Source organism: Sus scrofa, chromosome 13 (assembly GCF_000003025.6).
Source record: "Sus scrofa isolate TJ Tabasco breed Duroc chromosome 13, Sscrofa11.1, whole genome shotgun sequence".
NCBI classification, from domain to species: Eukaryota; Metazoa; Chordata; class Mammalia; order Artiodactyla; family Suidae; genus Sus; species Sus scrofa.
Genome location: NC_010455.5, coordinates 25,645,343 through 25,667,842, shown reverse-complemented (window position 1 = coordinate 25,667,842; position 22,500 = coordinate 25,645,343). Strand labels below are relative to the sequence as shown.

Genomic DNA, 22,500 nt, shown 5'->3' with positions numbered 1-22,500 from the left:
CCTAGGGTAAGGATGTGCTTAACAGCAGTGCTGTGGTGTCAAGTGTTTGGGTTACAGCCTGAGACAGAACACTGGCCAAAATGTTGTCGGTGGGAAGAACTTTTAATGAATTAGTTAACCGTGTTTTTGTGAACACTTTTCTTTCTAAAACCTGCATTTGGGCGGGTTTTTCTCATTGACGGCAGTTTGTAAAGATGGTGCTGGATGCTTTTTCCTGAAAAAACTACGTCGTTTTTTTACATTCACCCCCCCATTCATCGTTACTAATGCCCCATTGGGTGCTTTGTTCCCCCTGCTGCCTCGGTGTCATCTCTTCAGTAGTTTCTGGGTAGAGGGGCTGTAAGATGCCATCTTTCGCACCAGACACCACGTGACCATTTCTGGCTTGTTTGAGGCCCTGAGCTGGGACTGATTATCGTTCATAATCCTCCACGCTGTCAGTATCAGCAAATTTGCCCTCGTTCCTCCCTGCTCAACAAACTTCTTTTTCTCTTACTCTTTGGACAGCATGAGAGACAAATTTGTTGAAAATGATAAAGCAGAGTTGAGTAATATTCACACCCTTACGTAGAATGAAGTGAAACATTCTGGGTTTGTTGTATTAAGCCATGAGGCTGAAGTGCCTATCATTTGGGGAATTGCCATGTTTGAATCAGTTTTGCATACAAATTAAACATCTCACATCAAAGGCTATTTAAAAGGCATGCTTCCTAATTTCTTATAATGATAGAATTCACTTAATTTCTTACCTCACATCTTGTAGAACAATTTTTTGCTTCTGTGTTTTCTGCTCTAATTTTTATGCTCATTTTACCTAGGCCGTGAATATACCTTTGTTATAATGTTTTTGGAGCAGCAGTTGTGAGGCATCAATATTTGAATGTGATGTAATTTATTAATCCTTGGGAACCTAGCAAAGCGTTGCATTTAATTTTCTATTAGATGAGAGAAATGTGGGAAGAGAATTGGTGATGGAAAGAATTGCCGAAAATACAGCTAATCAGAGCTGATCCCTGAAGCAGAAAAGTGAAATTTAAAAATGAGCTCCCCTTGTATTTCTATTTGAGGAGTATTGAAAAGATGACTATTAAGAATATGGTAACAAATAAATAATACTCGTTATATAGAGCAAGCTCAAAACTGCAGTGCTGGAGCTATGTTCTTTGTGCTATAGCTTTTGAATCATTATGCATCTAAAAAATTCAGTTTTAAGAAAGGACAATAGTAATTTCTTAGGAAAACATGTAGTGAATATAATTGTGTTCTGTTCCCAACTAAAAATATCATTTAACCTACAATTTTTTATATATATAAAATTGTTTGGAACCCCAGTAGATTCTTGCCTTACATTAGGGGACCTGCCAGTGTGTGTCTGTACCTGGAATCTGTGTCTGGCTTGGCTTCCTCTGCCTGGAATGGCCTCTTCCTCTCTCTTTGTCCGGTTTAGTTTGTGGTTCCCAGAGTGGAAAGTCAGTATGTGCACCTCTTTCCAGTATAGCTGCCAGGAGTCCTGACTTCAGTGCCCCATGATGGTGTGAGACACTCGTTAGGACAGCGTTACTGTTCTCATGGTCGTAGGTGGGTTCTAGATGGAGGTCTGTGCAGGCCACCGGTGTCTACTTGGCACCACCCACTTTAGCTGCTGCTGCACAGTTGCCTTCAGTGCACATCGCTGCTCAGTGAGTGACCAAGAAGCGGGGTTCAGAGGCTGATTCTCTGATGCTGAGATGTGTGACTTCCGTGTCCCTAGCAATTCCAACAGTTTCTTTCCTTTTATAAAATTTGAGTAAAATGAACTCAAAACCATAAAGCTAATGGTTGATGAGAGCTTCAAAAGCTGTTGCTCGAAGTGAAAACTTACAGCTTATTCATTGGTCAGTCTAAGTGTGTGATGTTGGTTTTCCACTGTTCTTTTCCAAGGGGGAAAGGATGAATCCAGCTATTGCGGTGGACGTGTGGTTTTCAGGATTAATAGGTTTCCCAGGGTCGTTAGGGAGAAACTGGACAGCGAAGCTTTTCAAAGGGGACTCTATCGGTCCCTCACCGACGGCACGCTCAGATCGGGATAACTCGATAGTTTATTTGTAAAGAGGTGACTGACTGTCAGGGGTGGGGCATCATCCAGGGGTGGCAATAGAGTTGCTTTCACCTTTTGGCTCAGAAAGAATAAGGAAGGTGGGGAGGGTGGGATTCCGGAACCCAGAAGGTGCTGCATTTGGGAGTCTGATTGAAGGGAACAGGACCATGGATGGTAGAGTTGGCAGGTGCAGGGGGCAGGAATGGCTGATCCATACCTGGAATAAGCATCTCTCCCTGTGAGGGCACAGTGCTGTCCCCTCCATGATCAGAGGGTTTCAGTGTCATCAACCTGCTGCTGGCCGGCGAGCCAGGCCCCTCTGCGACTAGAGCCACATTGTGGCTCAGTGTTGGCCTCTGTTCATGGTAGGTTGGGCACTCAGCAGTAGCAGTAGCCAGGTCCGTCTTGGTGGCAGGAAGTCCATGTTGTTGAACCCATGCATTGCTTCCATTCTTGCCTTCCCGTTCTTTGTATGTGGGCTTGTTGAGTGAGCACCAGTATAACTGGTGGAAGATGCCGACTGGCATCCTAGTGATGCCCTCTTGCAGGCATTTCAATGGTGGGTTATGAATGTCTTTACCCTCTGTTCCCATTCTAAGATCCCATCAATACTTCTCTCTCCCAGACTTTAATATATATATATATTTTTTTTTGGTGCAATTGCTTCCTTTCTGAGTTTCTGACCCCCTGACAAGCCTATTTGATACAGGTGTGCACCCCTGAGTCCACCTCTCTCTGGGCAGTCCATGTACATTTACTGTAAACAAAGTTCTGCCCACTCCTTTCACCGTTGTCTTTCTGGGCCACCTTTGGATGGGATTGTAGTGAGGTGGCCATCCACTTTCTATGGGTGCAGATGTAACGTGCCAACCCATGTGTGCCCTAGGTCTTCCTGTGGGAGGGAGGAAATAGAGAACTCTCTAGGATGGCACGGGGATGGCTGAGAAGGGAGATGTGGCTGAGCAGTGGGAATAGGGGCCATGGGAGTCTGAGCCACCTGCACATGGGATGTGAGTGAGTAAATCTGCTTGGCTTGGGCTCATACATACCACTGCAATCTTGAAATAAAGTGCCATTGTACCTAATGAATTTTATGGTAACACTTAGTTCTTGATGGGCAGATCAGGTCCCTTAGTATTCTGGAGGCAGACATTCAGTCTCAGCCAGGGCCCAGCAACAAGCCAGGAACTGCTTTTCTAAGAGAATGGTGGTTGGCAGAGAGGAGGGCAAGACCTTATTCCAAATTCCTAGGGGATCTATGCGATGATCCTGCTACTAGGGGTTGCCACAGGCTTTCTGTAACATCCTTGTCTGCCACAGTCAGTTCCAACAGCAGTATTTCTGCTGACCTTGGCAGAGCGGCTTGGACCACTGCAGAACTCTTTCTTTGGCCTCTCTTAAAACTGGCCACTCTTAAAACTGACAGCCTTATCGGTGATCACTAAATAGGTTGGAGGCTATAAAATCCAGATAGGCTCACTAATCATTGGACCTCCTGATCTTGGTGGGTGGTGCCTAGTGCAGCAAATTCTCTTGCTTTGGAAGGAATGTGATCACATGCTCCAAGACTACTGGATGCCTAGAAACTTCACCAGTGTTAATAGACCAAGAACTTTTTGCAGGATTTATCTCCTGTGCTGTGGCATGCAATTAGGGTGCTGTTTACCAGGTCCAGTTCCCATAATGTCATCAACCTAATGGAACAGTGTGATGTCCTGCAGATTATCAGATGGTCAGGGTTCCTCTGGACCATATTAGGAGTGAGCGGGAGATTTGATATGGAGCAGTTCAGCAAGTAGAAACTGCTTCTGATTTTATTCATTGATCGGAACAGAAAAGAAGGCATTCCAAGTGCCAGGAGCTGTGTCGATTTGCTTCTGTAAAGATGCCACATCTGAAACTGCCACTACAATTGGCATCATCCAATGGGGGATAGGTGCTTTGGGAGTCTGAGCCACCTGCACATGAGCGAGGCCAGGGATCGAACCTGCCACCTCATGGTTCCTAGTCAGATTCATTAACCCCCGAGCCACTACAGGAACTCCTCCATAATATAAATCTTAATGGCAGATCCTTAGCTCCCACACAAGTGATCTTTTTCTCCCCTAAAATATGAGCAAAGTAGTTTACTGACTTGTTTTGTTGGTGATTATTTTAAAATATGAAAACTCTGTCATTACTGTGTATAACTAGAGTGGTCTGTTTAAATTGGATGACTTAGGGTTCTGTCTCAGTCAGCATTTGACCAGCTAATGTTGTGGTCATGGAGACCATCAAAATGTCAGAGGCTTAAGATGCTCTTGCTACTGCCCTAGGTGGCCCTGAAGGCAGCTGACCCCAGCATTCTAGGCTACTTCCATCTCACATGGCTTCTCCATCCAGCATGATGCTTTCAAGTCTCCTGGGGCAGAGAAGGAATAGGGTATGGACAGTAGCATACATGTGTATGTACATCATTTCTGTGTTCAGCCACTTGGTTGGAACTAGTCATGAGGCCCCAACCAATCCCAGGGGAACTGGGAAATAGTTGTGTGTGTCCAGGAAGGGAGTAGAACTGCATGTCGCAAGCACTCTTTACCGCTTTGGCACATTGACTCTGCCTAACTTAATTAAGCATAAAGGGTTTTTATTAGGAGGAAATGAGCAAGGTTCAAGACTCCAAGAGAAGGTTTGGAACAATGAGGACTTGGCAGCCCCAGAGGGCCTTTGGAGCAGGACCCTCTTAGACCCTCTTGCTTGGGCCAATTGCTAGAAAGAACACTTGAACTTCAGCTGTTCCTTTATTCTCTGTCACTCCATTCAAGTTCAGATTTCTGAGCGAGGGCCTTGCCGGCTGTTTGGGTTGTGGCTTCCCCGTCACTGAACCAGACTGTGGGAGGAAAGATGTTTCTGAAGAGAGCCAGGGACCCTGGCAGGTTCCATATTTGAAGAGCTTCCCTCCCAGCGCCTGCTTTGTCATCCCCACAGACTAAGCACAGTATGGAAGAGGTACTTCTTTAAAAGGAGTTTGAGTGGTATTAGGTAGAGGGACTGGGAGACTGGTGACCAAAAAAATGACAAATTCTTTTGCAGTTAAAATTTGTTGACATCTAATTAAAAAAAAAAAAAATCCAGAAACTTTAGATAAAGTTTGTGTACCTAGTACTTCCAAATTTTTTCTATGACTCTAAAAGACTGAGAAATCTATCTAGGCATTTGATTTGCTTTTCCTGACAGTTCATTATCTTTAAGAGAAAAAATCCACTAGCTACACGTTGTTTGTTTACATTTAGGCCTCACCAGGGAAGTGACAAGATAGCAGTTGCTGCTGCTTCTCCAGATTCTCAACTTTTAGGAGTTAGATGCCAGTTTGCATGCTGTTACCCAATCAACACAGATAATTAGAGATTAAAGGTTACATCTACAGATGCAAATGTTACAGTTTTGATATCTGGACCTCACCAAGGAGAACAGCTTACAGTATTGCAACATAGTAATAACATTTTCAGTTATAAAATACAGAATGGATTTTTTTTTTTCTCTTCAAAGAGGATTACCGTCTTTCTGCTCCTGTGTTGTGGGCCTCTTACCTGTCCAGTGTGTCTTTTCTCTGACATTTTTTAAACCAACGCTTGTGAAAAAGAGGGTTTGGAGTGTCAAGTCTACAGATGGGATTTTATTTGCCAAGCTTAATCAGAAATACAATACCCAGAGGAATCTAAGATTTAACACAAATAAAATTGAAGAAAGGATTATGAGGCTCTTATTTTATGTGCCTTTGCCATGTGTGGGACATTGAAAATGGTATTCTAAATAAAAAAAAAAAAATAGTGCTGGGCGAAGTGTGATTTGAATTGGAATTCTCCGTTCATTTGAGGTGGTGGAATGCCTCTTACTTCAGGGGTTAGGGAAGAATACTGAACAGCATCTAGTTTATTTAATTGAACTATAGTTGATTTACGTTGTTGCATTAAGTTATGCTGTACAGCAGAGTGATTCAGATAAACACACACAGACACATGCTCTTTTTAAAAATACTCTTTTCCATTATGGTTTATCATAAAACATTGAATATAGTTCTCTATGCTACACTCTAGGACCTTGTTTATTCCCTCCATGTATAATAGCTTACATCTTCTAACTTCAACCTCCCACTCTGTCCCCCTCCCACCCTCCTCCCCTTTGGCAACCACAAGCCTGCTTTTTGGGAGCTCCCTTATGCCTCAGCAGGTTAAGGATCTGGTGGTGGTACTGCTGTGGCTTTGGTTATAGCTGTGCCATGGGGGTTCGATCCCTGATCCAGGAACTTCCCCATGCCGCGAGCATGGGCCAGAAAAAAAAAAAAGAAAAGAAAAAGATTTTGTTTTGGTGATGACTGCTATTGTATCTCCCATTGGGAATAGTTAAATAGGGTTTAAAAACTATCTCTTTGGCCTAGTAAAATACTAGATCTGGAGTTTAATTCAGATTCTATTTTTAGCTGTTAATTGTATACCCATTAATGTGGATATTTAAAAACTGTATTTGGAGAGTCAAGAGCTAGCAAGCTATATTTGTTTAAGTTCAGAATATTGGTTTTGTAAACATGAAACTTCTTAATTCATCAATTTTCTGTCTTTCTGCCTAAGAGACTCAGTCCAGGATATGTGAGGTTGAAACAGATTTGACCTTTTAATATCTATCTGGCGATTTCAGGTAAAGCCAAAAGAGGCCTGGCCTCACCTGGTTAAAGTTGTTGTAAAATGGGGTTTTGGTTTCAAAGGAGTTTAGGAAATAGTGTTGCAACCTTAAATTCTTATTTGTAGTAATCAAGCAACCAGTCATGGCCATGGTTGTGGAAGGAGAATTTCTATTAGTAAAATAGAACCAGTGGTGGTGTAGATATGTCTCAAACCATAGTGGTACTAGAAGTGAGATACCCCCGACCCCCCAACCCCTCATTTTCCTTTACTTGGATTTTCCAAAATACACACGTAATAGTAGCATAATACTTGAATATCTGTCCTAATTTTTTTGTCTTTTAGTTTCAGTGTTACAAGGCCAGGCGAATTTTTACAGATTACAGGAAAACATGCATAAGAACAACATCTCCATGTTACTTGGGTTTCTGAGTTCAAAGAACAATCCATTTTACCTTTTTTGCTTTGTTTAGTTTTGGCATATTTGAATGTCATACCTCGGTCAACAAAAATGTCTTTTTTTTTTTTTTTTTTTCTTAAGGGCCACACCCGCGGCATATGGAGGTTCCCAGGCTAGGGGTCAATCGGAGCTGCAGCCTCCAGCCTACACCACAGCCATAGCAATACGGGATCCAAGCCGCTTCAGCGACCTACATCACAGCTCACAGCAATGCCAGATCCTTAACCCACTGAGCAAGGCCAGGGATTGAACCTGCAACCTCATGGCTCCTAGTCAGATTCCTTTCCATTGTGCCACAATAGGAACTCCCAAAAATGTCTTTTTCTTCTTGGTGTTGTTGTTTTTGTGATATATTTATTATTCTTAGAGTTTTCCTTTGTAATGTTAATATTTCTTTCAGTTTTTATAGAAAAAGTGGAAAATCTACACAAATGACAAAGCAGGAAAACATTATCTGTTGCGTGTTGTTTAGTGGTATCCAAAGTTAAACTGCAAGTGAGATGTCGGACTGCTGCATCATTACTGCGTAGTTTATGTGATGTTTGTCTATTTACAAGACCCTGAATTCCAAAGCAATTTCTGTTATGCTGGAGGCAGTGCAAACAGTTTTATTTTCTTTAAGGGTCTGCAGCGTTAAAATGTTTTGAATTTCCTGTGATGACTACTAATACAGAATGCCAATGAATGATAAAATGGAGAAAGGCTACATAAGTTCCTCCTACTGATTTTGTGAAGCAGAAAGTTAGATATGGGCTTTGAATTTAGTATGAGATTGACCTGAAAAAAAAGTAAACCTTTTATTTTGAGATAATTGTAGAGTCCCATGCAGTTGTAAGAAATAGTACAGAGAAACCCTGGGGGTACCTGATCCAGTTTTCTCCGATTGTGACATCTTGGAGAACTGCAGTGCAATGTTACAACCAGAATGTTGGTATTGGGGTAGTTAGCAGACAGAACAGTTTTGTCACCAGAGGGATCCCCATTATTGCCGTTTTTAACCATAGCTGCTTCCCTCTATCACGTCCCGGTCCCCTCCTCCAGCCCCTGGTAACCACTATCTGTTCTCCATTTCTATACATCTGTCATTTTGAGAATATATAAATGGAATTGTATGGTGTGTAACTTGCCAGAGTTGGCTTTTTTCATTTAACATACTTCTGTGGCTCTTCATCCTGGTTGTTGTAGGTGGTAACGATTGTTACTTTATATTGCTTCAGAGTTCTCCATAGCATGATTGTACCCTAATTTATTTAACCATCTACCTCCTGAAAGATACCTGGGTCATTTCCGGTTTTGACAGTTACAAATAAAGTTGCTGCGTATGAACGTTGATGTGCAGGTTTTTGTGTGGATGAACATCTTCATTTCTCCGGGGTAAATGTTGTTGAGTACAGTTGCTGGGTCCTATGGTGGCCGCATGTTTACTGGTTCATTTGTTTTGTTTTTGAGAAATTGCTAAACTGTTCTCCAGAGTGGTTGTACCTACATCCCCACAGCAATGATCCATTTTCTCTCATCTTCAGCAGCAGTTGGTGTTCTCCCACCTTTTTTTTTTTTTTTTTTTTGCAATTCTGATAGTTGTGTGGTGATGACTCATTGTGGTTTTAATTTTTATTTCCCTAATTGCCAGTGATGTTGAACATTTTTCATGTGCTTATTTGCCAGCTAGATATCTTCTTTGGTACAGTGTCTCTGTGCTTTTAGTATCGAATCTATTCTTTACCTGGCTCCTAAAGACTTTATCTTATTTTTTTTTCCTTCTGGTTTTCCAGTTTTATATTTTACATGTGAGTCCGTGATTTGTTTTGAGTTAATTTTTTTTTCTGTCTTTTTGCTATTTCTTCGGCCGCTCCTGCGGCATATGGCGGTTCCCAGGCTGGTCAAATCGGAGCTGTAGCCACCGGCCTACGCCAGAGCTACAGCAACGTGGGATCCGAGCCGCGTCTGCAACCTACACCATAGCTCACGGCAACGCCAGATCCTTAACCCACTGAGCAAGGGCAGGGACCGAACCCACAACCTCATGGTTCCTAGTCGGATTCGTTAACCACTGCGCCACGACGGGAACTCCATGAGTTAATATTTTTTATAAAGTGTCAGACTTACAGAGTTCCTGTTCTGGCTCAGTGGTAATAAACTTTATTTTAGTATCTATGAGGATGTGGGTTTGATCCCTGGCCTTGCTCAGTGGGTTAAGGATCCACTGAGTTAAGTGGGTTAAGTGGTTGCTGTGAGCTGTGGTGTAGGTCACAGATGTGGCTCAAATCCCGTGTTGCTGTGGCTTTAGGGTAGGCCTGTGGCTACAGCTCCAATTTGATCCCTAGCCTGGGAACTTCCATGTGCCACAGGAAACACACATTTTTTAGGGTGCGGCCCTAAAAAAAAAGTGTCAGACTTAGATCGAGGTTTACTTTTTGTTTTTCCAGTGAAGAGCCAGCTGCTTTGGCATCATTTTTTGAGAAGATTGGCTTTGCTTCACGGTATTGCCTTTGTACCTTTGTCAAAAATCAGTGGGTCATATTTGTGTGGAGCTAGCTCTGGATTCTCTGTTCTGGTCCATTGAGCTGAGTGTCTATCTGATGATGCAACACAGTCTTAATTCCTTTAGCTGTATAATAAGTCTTAAAACTAGGTAGAACAACTTCAACCACTTTATTCTTTTTCAAAATTGTTTCAGCTATTCTAATAATTTTTCTTTTTCCACATGAATTTTAGAATAATTTTGTCGATATCTAAAAAGTCTTGCTAGGATTTTGACAGGAATTTCAATAAACCAGGCTATCAGTTTGGGGAAAATTGACATCTTAACTGTGAGTCTTACTATCCATAAATGTAGTATATCTCTTTTTTGTATATATTTATGAGATGGCCAGAAGAGGAGAGGCTCAGGGAAATGAAGTTTATTGTACTCACAGGTCCTGGAGATAGGTATGGCACACGGGGCCATGTGGAAAACCCCAGTATAGTCTGGAGGCAGAAGACAGGGGTGCTTTGGCCATGATATTTACTGGGGTTTCCTGGGGAAAGTCAGGGCAGGGTAAATGGCTTAGGTTTCAGCAGGCTTTGGGCTATTGAGATAGTAGCCAGTTCCTTGGTGCTTGGCCTTGGGATGGTTAAGGCAGAAGAATATATTGCCTCCTAGAATTCCTGTTTTGGCTCAGTGGGTTAAGAACCAGACTAGTATCCATGAGGATGCACGTTTGATCCCTGGCCTTGCTCAGGGGGTTAAGGATCCCGCATTTCTGCAAGCTGTGGTCTAGGTTACAGAGGCTTGGATCCTGTGGTACTGTGTCTCTGGTGTAGGCCAGCAGCTGTAGCTCCGATTCAACCCCTAGCCTGGGAACTTCTGTATGCTATAGGTGCATCCATATAAAGAAAAAAAGAAAAAGCAAAACAAAACAAAGAATATTGCCTCCTGGAGTGTAAAGGTCAGATAGAGAATTTATGGCTCTGGATGGGCTTGTTTGCATATTAATGACATGCTGTCTGGGGCCTTTGCTCTTTCTAAGAATTGGCTGTCCCTGGGAGGGTCATTCTCTCCCTAGCCAGATTTTTATGTATGTCAAAACATCATAATATACAGAAAATAAAGTACACATGCACACATAAAAATACATTATTTAGATTTTTTTGACTTTTAAAAACATTGTTTAATTTATATTATACATGTAAATAATTATACCTACCTTAGCATAATCTAGTGGTGTCATCATTTTACCGGTTCAAGTGAAGAACAGAAACTCACCTCCCTTTTCAGCCATTTAACCTCCTCATTTTTATATAGTTGTCTCAAATATATCATCTAAGTTCATTTAGAACCAAATCAAACATTTTTATACTTAGTTCAAGCATCATCATATATAATTTAGAAAACAAGAGAAGGAGAGCCTATTGTTTTTAGCAGTATTTTTGCCCACTCTGTTTTTGCTTCCTTCCTCAAATTTCCAAGGTTCCTTTTTAAAAATCATTTCCTCTCTCTTTATAATAATTCCTTTATCCGTTCTTTTATAGCAAGTGTGCTGGTGACAGATTGCTGTTTCTGTAGGTTAAAAAAGAAAAAGGCTGAATGTTGTTGATTTCAGATGGTTCGGTGTAATACTAGTGGGTGGTCAGTGGATGATCAGTAGAGGTTGAAGGAAAAGGAAGACTGCGTCTAGAGGTAGCCTTCTAGGGCTAATGGGATGTGTGTGATTCCTTTTTCCTCCTCAGCCTCTTTCTATAGGGGATTCTCTGTGTGTAAGGCAATGGGTGGTGGGAGTTGCACAAGGTGGTATCCCCGTACAGGGGAATACTGCTCAGCAATAACAATGAATGAACTGTATGTAAATACAGCAACATGGAGAATCACAAATGCATTATGCTACGTGAAAAAGCCAGGCAAATAATACACAGTATATGATCCCATTTAAATGAATTCTAGAAAATGCGAACTAATGACAGAAAAGACATCTGTAGGAGGAGGGAAAGGTAGTGGGATGGATGGAGGGATTCTAAGGGGACTTGAAGAAACACTTTGGGGGGTTGCTGTCTCGATTGTAGTGATGATTTCACAGGTGTGTGCATATGTCAAAGATACCTAATTGTACACTTTAAATAGATTTCATTGTAGGTCAGTTGTTACTGAATAAAGCTATTTGGAAAAAAATATGTCACAGTTCCCTGGTGGCCTAGTGGTTAAAGATTTGGCCTTAGCACTGCTGTGGTGCAGCTTCAGTCCGTGGGAACTTCTGCATCCTGTGGGTACAGCTAAAAAAACAAGCAAACAAAACAAACAAACCAAAAAACCCCACCACATCAACAAGTGTTCCTTCTGTGCATGTCTTTTGTGCAGTTACCTGACATGCATCTCCAACTTTCCCATACTCTTATTTGTAAAACAGGACCAGTGGTTGCATGGTGGGATGTTCATAGCATTGTCCATTTGCTCTGACAGTTTTTAAATGCTTATTTTAAATTTTTAAACTTTTAAAATTAATTTTAAAGTGAGGTATAATTAACATAAACATTGTGTTAGTTTTAGATGTACAACGTAATGTTTTGATATATGTTCCATTGTGGCTCAGTGGAAATGAATCTGACTAATATCAATGAGGACACAGGTTTGATCCCTGGCCTTGCTCAGTGGGTCAAGGATCCAGTGTCATGAGCTTGTCGTGTAGGTCACGGACGTGGCTCAGATCTGTTGTGGCTGTGGTGTAGGCCAGCGGCTACAGCTCTGATTCAACCCCTAGCCTGGGAACCTCAATATGCCGTGGGTGCAGCCTTAAAAAAATAAAATAAATACATAAAAATAAAAAAATAAAAACTTCTGTCGTGTCGATGATACGAAATTGTCTTGCTTGTGCACCACACTTTTGTCACACTGTTTCAGAGCAGTGTTTCCACACTATCTTATATACCTTTTTTTCCCCCATCTCATTCTATATGTATCATTCTGAAACCATTCAGCCTTGCTTCATGGTCACACTGCGATTTGATTACCTTGTGTTCTGGGATATAAATTTTGGCATGGAGTGTACGTGATTTTCTCAGAATGAGTCCTAGTAAATTAACTAGATCTGATAAAGTATGCTGCAGAATGTCAAAGTGACTTGTATTGAAATGTTGGTATAATATAGCCACTCTCATATTTTTGAAGGAATCATTGAAAAGTTTAATAAAGTGTAGGGGTTTTTCTAACTGGAGTGTGCTGGAACGTCCTAGGGATCTGGCATGGGAAAATTTGTGTTCAGATCCTGGCTTCCAGGGGGACTGGATGATGTGGGATAAGTTGCTGCAACCCCCTCAGCCTTGGTTTTCTGGCTTTAAAGATAGAGCAGCAGTTGCCTCACAGAAGATGGTGATACAAGGTACTTGGTAACTGACAAGTGCTATAAGCAGGTAAGTTTATTTCATTGGACATATTTGCATCTGCTTCTGAAAGAGTTACTGTTGTTTTCTTCAGAAATAAGGTCTCTGTATTGAAAATACTTTGGAAACCAGTTCTTAAAAATGGAAGGTAAATTTTGTAGAGTGGCTTGCCTTTTGTCTAATAGGTTAAAAGAACTGAGAGAGACCCATGAAATAATATACTTTCCCCACCTCTTTTCAGGCAATTACTCTCCTAACGGAATTAATTAGGGAAAACTTCAGGAACAGCAAATTAAAACAGTGCCTTTTACCCACCCTGGGGGAGCTGATCTACCTTGTAGCCACACAGGTGAGACTCTCTGGTTAATTCTGTTGCTCTTTGATGTGTTCTGACATATGTGGCTGACAAGTATTAATATCAGGTATAAGTTTTTGACTTTACCTCTTTGAGCATACCTAAGGAACTTAGGGAAAATTTTACCACTGGAGGAGAGAGGCTCTCGGCATCTTTCTTTCTTTCCCTCTGTCTGTCTGTCTTCCCTCTCTCCGAGTGCCTCTTTTGCTTTAAAGTATAGGAAAATCTTAGACCTTATGTTAAAACCAATGGACCAGAGTCCCCAGAGGGCTCCCTAGGTTTCTGCCATCTTTGGCTAGAGGATGCCATTGGTTCTCCCTATAAAAGCTTCATTACCATTTAATTCATTATTTATTTTTTTAGGGCCGCAGGTGTGGCATATGGGAGGAATTTCCCAGGCTAGGGGTCTAATCAGAGCTGCAGCTGCTGGCCTACACCACAGCCACAGCAACACTGGATCTGAGCTGCATCTGCAGCCTACACCACGGCTCATGGCAGTGCCTGATCCTTAACCCACTGAGCAGGGCCAGGGATCAAACCCGCATCCTCATGGATGCTAGTTGGGTGCATTATCACTGAGCCACAAGGGGAACTCCTCCATTACCATTTAAAATACGATCTGCAAACATAGTTCTTAACATGGCCATGAGAATTTGGGACTGCAGAATTTGATGTCTTATTCTGGGGGAATATATTGAGTAGACATAGATAAATTATGAGTTATTCACCTGGTGCTCTGAGTGTTTTAAATAAGTGCAAGTTATAAGTTAATGAAAAAGTTCTCTCCTTGTACTTAAGTTTTGGTTTCAGAACTTGGTTGAATGTTATGTAACCTGAGTATCCTTAGAATCTAACTTAAATTGACTTTCTGGATGACCGTCATTTTTTTTTTTTTTTTTTTTTTTTTTTTTTTTTTGCTATTTCTTTGGCCGCTCCCGGCATATGAGGTTCCAGCTAGGGTCTAATCGAGCTGTAGCCACCGCCTACGCCAGCCACAGCACGCGGATCCGAGCCGCATCTGCACCTACACCAGCTCACGCAACGCGATCCTTAACCACTGAGCAAGGCAGGACTGAACCGCAACTCATGTTCTATCGATTCGTTAACCACTGCGCCACAACTTCTGATGACGTCATTTTAAGGCAACTAACATAATTGTTATGAAACATCAGTCTTTAAAATCATTTAGTTCCATAATTAACATTGATAGCTGGTACAACAAATTTCTCCTCCTTATTCTTCCTTTTCATAGATGTCTTAGCTAGTTCTAGCTCTTTGCATGTCAGAATAAATTTTGGAATCATCTTTTAAAAAATATTTTTCATTTTGTTATATTAATAATACCTAATGTTTGCAGATCATAAAATAAGAATTTAGGCACCAAACTCAATATCCCAATTTTCTTGTTCTGTTTTTTTTGGCCGCACCTGCGGCATGTGGAAGTTCCCAGGCTAGGGGTTGAATCTGAGCTGAAGCTGTGGCCTGCACCACAGTTGCATTAATGCCGGATCCTTAACCCACTGTGCCAGACCAGGGATTGAAGCAGCGCCTCTGCAGAGACAAGCTGGATCATTAACTCCCTGTGCCATAGTGGGAACTCCCCAATTAATCTTCATATAACCCACAGAGCTTAGTATTATTTATACCTGTTTTACCGAGATTAACTCCTCGCAGCCATACCTACTCTGAACATCTTCAAACCAAAAATGTATTAACACTACTTCCTATGATGATTGTAAAAAAATCTTTTAAAAACTGCATTGACTATGCAGATCAATTTGGGAAATACTAGTAGGTCAATTTGGAAATACTATAATACCTTTATAATTTTATGTCCTCCAGCAATATTTGGAATTGTCCTAAATCTGTGTATCTATTAGGAAAATATTAGTACATTTATGGTATGTTGTCCTTTAAAGCACAAAAACATGGTATTTCCATATATTTATATTATACAATATTTTCATTTAAGTTACTTCACTCTGCTCATAAAGCTTTTATGCGTTTAGCTTGGTTGAATTTATTCTCAAGTTATTTTATATTTTGAAGAGATAAAATTCATGAAGCTAGAAAACTTGGACATAGGGAAAAACATACAGGAAAGGGTCTCTTTCCTATTTTTGTCCCCCATCTGTGTAGTTCCCCCCAAAATAGCTGTTGCAGTTAATTTCTTACATTTACAGAGTTACTTTTGCACTTATGAGCAAGTAGAAATTTTGATTCTAATTTTGTCTCATTTTATGTAACAAGTAGCACAACTTTTTTCACTTAATAGTTGTACCGTATTAAGACTAGCCTATGGAGTTCCCATTGTGGCTAAGTGGGTTATGAGCCTGACTACTATCCATGAGGATGTGGGTTCGATCTCTAGCCTTGCACAGTGGGTTAAAGATCTGGCATTAACATGAGCTTTGGTGTAGGTCACAGATGTGGCTCGGATCCTGTGTGGCTGTGGCGTAGGCCAGCAGCTGTAGCTCCGATTCAACCCCTAACCTGGTAACTTCCATATGCCGTGGCTGCAGCCTTAAAAACCAAAAAAAAAAAAAAAAAAAAAAAAAAAGAAAAAAAGTGCATGGAGAAACACACACTGGAGCTATTTCTTAATAATTAATATGGATGTCTTTCCTAGTTAGTACTTAGAGCTTCCTCCTGTCTTCCTCCTGCACTGGCACATTCTCTTGTGTGCCAAGTTTTGTGAAAGGTAGTTTTCCTTGCAGTTCTTTGTGGGGCTGGAGTATTTATGTCAACTTGACTCTTACCTTGGGCCCTGATGGCCTTGACATCAAAGCCCAAATTCACCTGGCTCTGCAGGTCCTCAGACTAAAAGGAAGCTGAGTTTATCCCTTCATGCATGCTGCTGATTTTTGGCTTAATCATTCTTTGTTTTCTTTCCGGATCTCTGAGGCATTTTAAGGCTGGCAGAATAAAACTGGTTGCTTTCATTAGAAGAGCAGTCAGGTACCTAGGCTGCCATTTTATCAGGGATAGGAGTCCAGCCCAGTGCTTTGCGTGTATGTGTCTCCTATTTTTTTCACCCCCCAGCTTAATTGACATACAGTTTGCATACATAAACTGCACATGTTTTAAGATTCCAGTTTTGATGAACATTGATAGTTGTATGTCATTGAAACCATGACCACAGTCATGATAATGAGAATATCTATGGCTTCCATAGGTTTCCTCAGGGTCCTTTGTAATTCCTCCCTCCTGCCCCCTCTGGGTCCTCAGGCAACCATTGATTGGTCTTCTGTCCTATAGACTAGTTTGCATTTTCTAGAGTCTTATATAAATGGAATAATATATTTCTATTTGTTTCTAGAAGTAGTCTAGAGAATCATTTCCCTTGGTAGTTACTTCGACTGGATATAAGCATGGCTATTTTAATAAAGGGATGATTCTGTGGCCTTGACCTTTGACCACATCTTATTTATTTATCTTTTGGTCGTACCCATGGCATGTGGATGTTCCCCGGCCAGGGACTGAACCACTGCCTTGGCAGTGACCTGAACCACAGCAGTGACAATGCCAGATCCTTAACCTCTAGGCCAGAAGAGAATTCCTTGACCACATAGTATGTCAGCAAACCGGAAAAGGAAGTTTTGTCCCTGGATCCGCAAAAATCATTAATGGCTTATGAGATGAGGCTGTTTGTGGCATTGTCACCTTGAGTATAGGTAAAACTTAAAATCTCAGGTCAGTGCTTCATGTGACTGACCTAAAGTGATTGATATATGTATACACATCCATACTTACATGCATGCATGTGGTATATGATGTAGACACCTAAGCCTTGTTCTTTTGATTCTCTGGTAACACCCCAAGGTTACCAGCTTGAGAATAGAAGGCCAGACTGTGATTGTGCAGAGGGTACTACGAGGCAATAGATTTATAATTTTTTTTCTTTTGTCAAGGATACATACCGCCTTGAGTCTAGCTATTCTTGTGTTTTGTCTTTTTGTTGTTGTTCAGCCCATAATCATCTCTTCACCTGACCTGCCGTAAGAGCTCCCAGCTGGTCTTATTGCTTCACCCTTGTGCCCATTAGAGTCTTTTCCCAGATGTCAGCTGGAGTGAGCCTGTTAAAGCTCATGAGACTACAGTGTCATTCCCCAGAGCCCTCCCGGGCTTCCTGTCTTCTTGCTGTCACAGCTGAATCCCTCTCGTTGCCTTCTGGGCCCTTGTGAGTTGTCTCCCCAGTCCCTTCATGATCCCCACTCACCCTTCCCGAGGGGAGTTGGAACTGCTCATGCCCTGATCCTACCTCCACACCTTTGCATTGTCCCTCCTTCTTGCAGTGTTTTCCCCCAGATGTTTGCAGTTTCTGTCTGCTCACGTGGATCCCTGCAGAGCCTTCTCTTGGTCCTGAGCCATGGGAGATGGAGACCCCACCCTACAGCCTTCCTCTGACTCCTTACCCTTCTGTGCTTTCCTTTATAGCATTCATCAATATGTTGACTTGTTTAATTAAAAAAAATTCATCTCCCACTAAATACCATAAAGACAGAATGTTTATCTATCTTGCTCATGTCTGCGTGGCTATTGTTGAGAAGAGTTCCTGGCACATAGTAGATGCTTTTTTTTTTTTTTTCCTCACTCATGAACTGCACCAAGGCCAGTGTGACAGGAGGGAAGTGAGCAGGAGGCAGGGGCTGTAGAGACTGGCAGGGACGTGACCATGGAGGGCTCCTCAGCCAAGTTGGATGCCTGGGTATTGATCCTAAGGGCAAGGGGAGTAAAGAGTTTTGAGAAGGGGAAGGATGTCATCTGTTTTAAGTGCCACGAAGATGACTCTGGTTTAAATGTGAAGACTAGATTGGGAAATGGTAAGAAAGGCTTCTGAGCCCCTAACTGAGATTAAGTGAAGCAGGAGCAAAATTAAGAGAGAAGTGGGGATTTCAGAAGAGAGAAAAGTCAATAGGGCTGAATGTGTAGCATAAGGTCCAAGAAAAAGAACCACAGTCACTGGATTGAGTGACACGAAAGTCCCTGGTAACCAAACTCGAGCTGTTTTATGTATTTATTTATTTAACATGGAGTGAGGGAGGCAAAAAAATGTCCAATTGCTGTGTGTTGAGGATTTAGGAGAGGTGAGGTCATCGAGAAAGTCCATATAAAGCCAGAATGGTTATGGAAAGAGAGGGGGGTGAGGGGCTCTTCTGACAGTGAGAGACCACTGATTCTAGTGGAAATGGAAAGGCTCCTGTGGAGACAGGACTCTGAGCACTCAGGAGCAATCAGGGCTAGTCCAGAACCTTATGCTGAAGAAAGCAGGCTGGGGACAGGGTCGTGAGCCCATGTGGGAGGGGTGCTTACATGATCAGATGGTTTGAGGTGGAGGTGAGTTAGTCATTCCTTTCTCACGCTTCCATGGTCTCTGTGAAGGAGAAGAGTAGGTGAAGTGGCAGGAAGGTCATGGGGTTGAAATACTGTGGAGAAGGAATTGGTCGGAGAGAGAAACAGGCCTGGAGGGTGACGTGGAAGGTCACTGGGCTTGCCAATCCTAAGTCATTTGTGGACTCTGTTCTTTTTTTTTTTTAGGGCCACACCTGTGGCATATGGAAGTTCCCAGACTAGGGGTCTTACTGGAGCTGGAGCTGCTGGCCTACACCAGAGCCACAGCAATGCAGGATCTGAACCTCATCTGAGACCTACACCACAGCTTGCAGCAGATGCTGGATCCTTAACCACTGAGTGAGACAAGGGATTGAACCCACATCCTCATGGATACTAGTCAGGTTTTTAACCCACTGAGCTACAATGGGAACTTCCAACTCTGTGTTCTGGGTGTCACCCCATCCAGGAGCCCTGCTGCTCCTGGGCTACCTCCAAGGTTGCGTTTCCCCAGACATGGGAGCTCCAAAGGCAGAGGCCTTTGGCAAGAGTGGTTAAATGATAGACCAGGGAATCAAAGTGGCTGCCAGGGAGGATTGGGGATAGACTGGGGGCAAGAAAAGGGGGTGGCTGGGGAGATGGGGCGCAGCATCCAGCGAGGTAAGGAAAGGTTGTGGAGGGCGTTTCAAATAAATGAGCTGGAAGAGAAGAAAGTTGTATTTGGAAGTTAAATTGGGTGTTGAATCAGTGATTTTTGAACTGGAGCAGCTCTGGATGATAATGTCTAGATTATGACCATATGAGATGTTCTGTGATTAAGGGTCCATCTTTAATGGGTCACAGTTCCCACCATGGCTATTAAATACTTTTGGATTATTATGAATTTTAACATGTTGAAATTTTCTCTCTAAGCAGAACCTAATTTCTTCTGCTTTAAAGATTTTTTTTTCCCTCTTTTTTATTTGATTTTTTTTCTTTTTAAGGCTGTACCTGTGGCATATGGAATTCCCTGGCCAGGAGTTCAATTGGAGCTGCAACTGTGGCCTACACCACAGCTTGTGGCAATGCTGGATCCTTAATCCCCTGAGCTAGGCCAGGAATCAAAACTGCATCCTCACAGAGACACCATTGGGTCCTTAATCCACTGAACCACAATGGGAATTCCTGAAGGATTATTATTATTATTTTACTTTTCAAATCCACATTTTCCATATTTATTTTTTATAGTATCTCTGTATTGCTGTGGTCTCTTTATTTATTTATTTTTTTCTGGTCAAATCCTTTTATTTTTTTATTTTATTTTATTTTTTTTTATTTTCCCACTGTACAGCAAGGGGGTCAGGTCATCCTTAGATGTATACATTGCAGTTACAGTTTTTTCCCCCACCCTTTCTTCTGTTGCGACATGAGTATCTAGACATAGTTCTCAATGCTATTCAGCAGGATCTCCTTATAAATCTATTCTAGGTTGTGTCTGATTGCTGTGGTCTCTTTAAAGAGATTATTTTTTCCCCACCTTTCTCTGTAGCCCCTGATTTACTTTGTAATTTTTTTCGATAGGTTACAGGGGTGTTCTTGTGGTTGTCTCTCTACTTGGGCTCCTCTGTGAAAGCATTTTTCCTGGTGCCATTAAAATAAGTGTACCTGATGATCATAATTTCTGACTTTTATTGAGCTCATTGTCCTGCTGAGTAGCCTGCTGCCTTTTACTTGTTCCTATGAGATACCACTCAAAGCTGTGTATTCTTCAGTTCTTTCAAATCCTTCCAGATAATGTCAGACCTTTTATATAGGACTATCTGTATCATCATTTATAATTATCAATGGAATGGTTTCTCTATCCACCAGATTATATTGTCACTTCTTAGTTCTTTTCATCTAGCTTCTGATGAGGGCATCTTAACAACATCGTGTGGGACATAGAAGAAATCCCTGGTACATACAGTGCAGTAAAAGACCCCTAATCAGGTCGAAATTGTCAGGTAGGAAGTTGTACCTTCAATAGAATATTAAGAAGTTATAGGTCGTTTGTGTATATGAAACCGTGCCTTTTTCTTGAATGGGTTAATATCTTTTGTGCTGTGAGCTTCACTGCCTTTCCTTCCACTTTATTTTAGGAAGAAAAAAAAAAGAACCCCCGAGAATGCTGGGCTGTTCCCTTGGCTGCGTACACGGTGCTAATGAGGTGCCTTCGGGAAGGGGTAAGGCTCCTTTGTTGTCCTCTGTAGCCGCCTGCAATTGTAATAACCCTGCAGGCACTCTGGGAGGATTGTAGCCTGCAGCAGTGCGGGACCTGTCAACCAAATCTTGCTCGTGAATTTAAATAATCTCGACAAGCCCCCGTGAGCCAGTGACCTACGGTGGAGCAAATGTAGCGCTCTTGTTGACTTGTTTAAACGTCTTGTTTTTTAAGAGATGAAAGCAAGTATAAACAACCTAATTAGCTTTCAATAACATATTCTTAATCTCTCCCCTTTTAAGTTTATTGATAGACCAGTTTCACAGACAAGGTGTATGCAGAGAGTTTCCTGTGAGCCTCAAAAGCCCTGTGATTGTCTTGTCAGGTTGCCGTTTTTTGTGGTTCAAAACCAGGGAAGTGGCCACTTGCATCCATTGATTTTAATATTAAGTAGTATTTATTACGTGACATGATTTTCAGTTGATTCACATCCCTTCACTTGCTATTGTTAATGGCTGAAAATCAGCTAGCTGGCCAGCCAACCACCTTGTATATATAGCTGCTATGTGTAACTATGTGGAGGGTGTAGTCACTGACCTAAAAGGTTGGCATTTTCTGTTTGCTTTAAACCTTGACATAGTTTCACCCAAGGCAAAGCCGGGGGCTAAAAACATTCCTTAAGGAATGAAAAAAGTGTCAAAATAAACATCTTCCTTTTGAGTTCATTACTTCCTGCGGCATATGGTAATGGAATAATGTTCCAAGTGTAGAAAATCTCAGCATGGTTTTCCCCTAGTGACCTGGAGAGGAAGTTTGAACACTTCCCAGCCTGTGGGGTTGAAGATATAGTCACTTGTCATCGTGGGATGTGAATGAAGCCAGTAAATTGTACTTTATCGACAGCATGAGAATTGAGTTGTTTTCATCTAGAGTCAAAAGACACGTTTGGGTTTATCATTTTATCATTTAAGGCCTGCCAGCACACCTGGGCTCACTGGTGAAGAAGGAGAAATGCCTGTTCATGCACAGATCCTACCTATTGTGGGACATAAGAACACAGTAGAATATGTCAAATGCATAAATGCAAAAGGATGAAGTAAAGGGGCTCAAGGGAGAAAGGAGTCTTTTAGGGGTTTTTTTAAGTGGTGTAAAGACATTTTTAAAACTGTGCTATTTAATTATAAAACTTTAATGTGTAGTGAAAAAATTAATTCCAATCTAGGAGGTAGTATCCTTCATTAAATATCTCCTCCCCACTCAATGTGTTTTTCATTGAGTACATTTTATGAAGAAGAGTGTTTGATATACATGTGTATTGTTAACAAACAATTAATAATAATTGTCAAATAGTGATGTAGCTCATGATGTAGTTAATGGTAAAGAATATACAAACTTGTCTCTTATCGACTTGGTATGTATGGCAAGCCTTATATATTTCTTATTAAAGAGTAAAGTCCAAAACTCTCTAATTTATAAAATTTTTATGTGTTTGAAGAGCATTTCGGTATATGCTTTGGCAGCATGTACATTAATATTGTCCCTATAAAACAGATAAATTGAGAGGTAATTATTCTCCCTAAAGAGGGATTT

General features: G+C 41.5%; 1 protein-coding gene across 9 annotated transcripts in view; it reads left to right on the top strand.

The window, feature by feature from the left end:
- ULK4 (unc-51 like kinase 4) overlaps positions 1-22,500 on the top strand; it is a 543,576-nt gene that overhangs the window by 83,623 nt on the left and 437,453 nt on the right. For all 9 annotated transcript variants that reach the window (XR_002337917.1, XR_002337916.1, XR_002337918.1 and 6 more), the window contains exons 18-19: positions 13,287-13,394; positions 20,849-20,932. Coding sequence is in view for 5 of the 9 variants with exons in the window: in XM_021070410.1 (XP_020926069.1) it covers positions 13,287-13,394; positions 20,849-20,932 (192 nt within the window). In the remaining 4 variants the exon portion in view is untranslated. The remainder of the gene's footprint in view (positions 1-13,286; positions 13,395-20,848; positions 20,933-22,500) is intronic.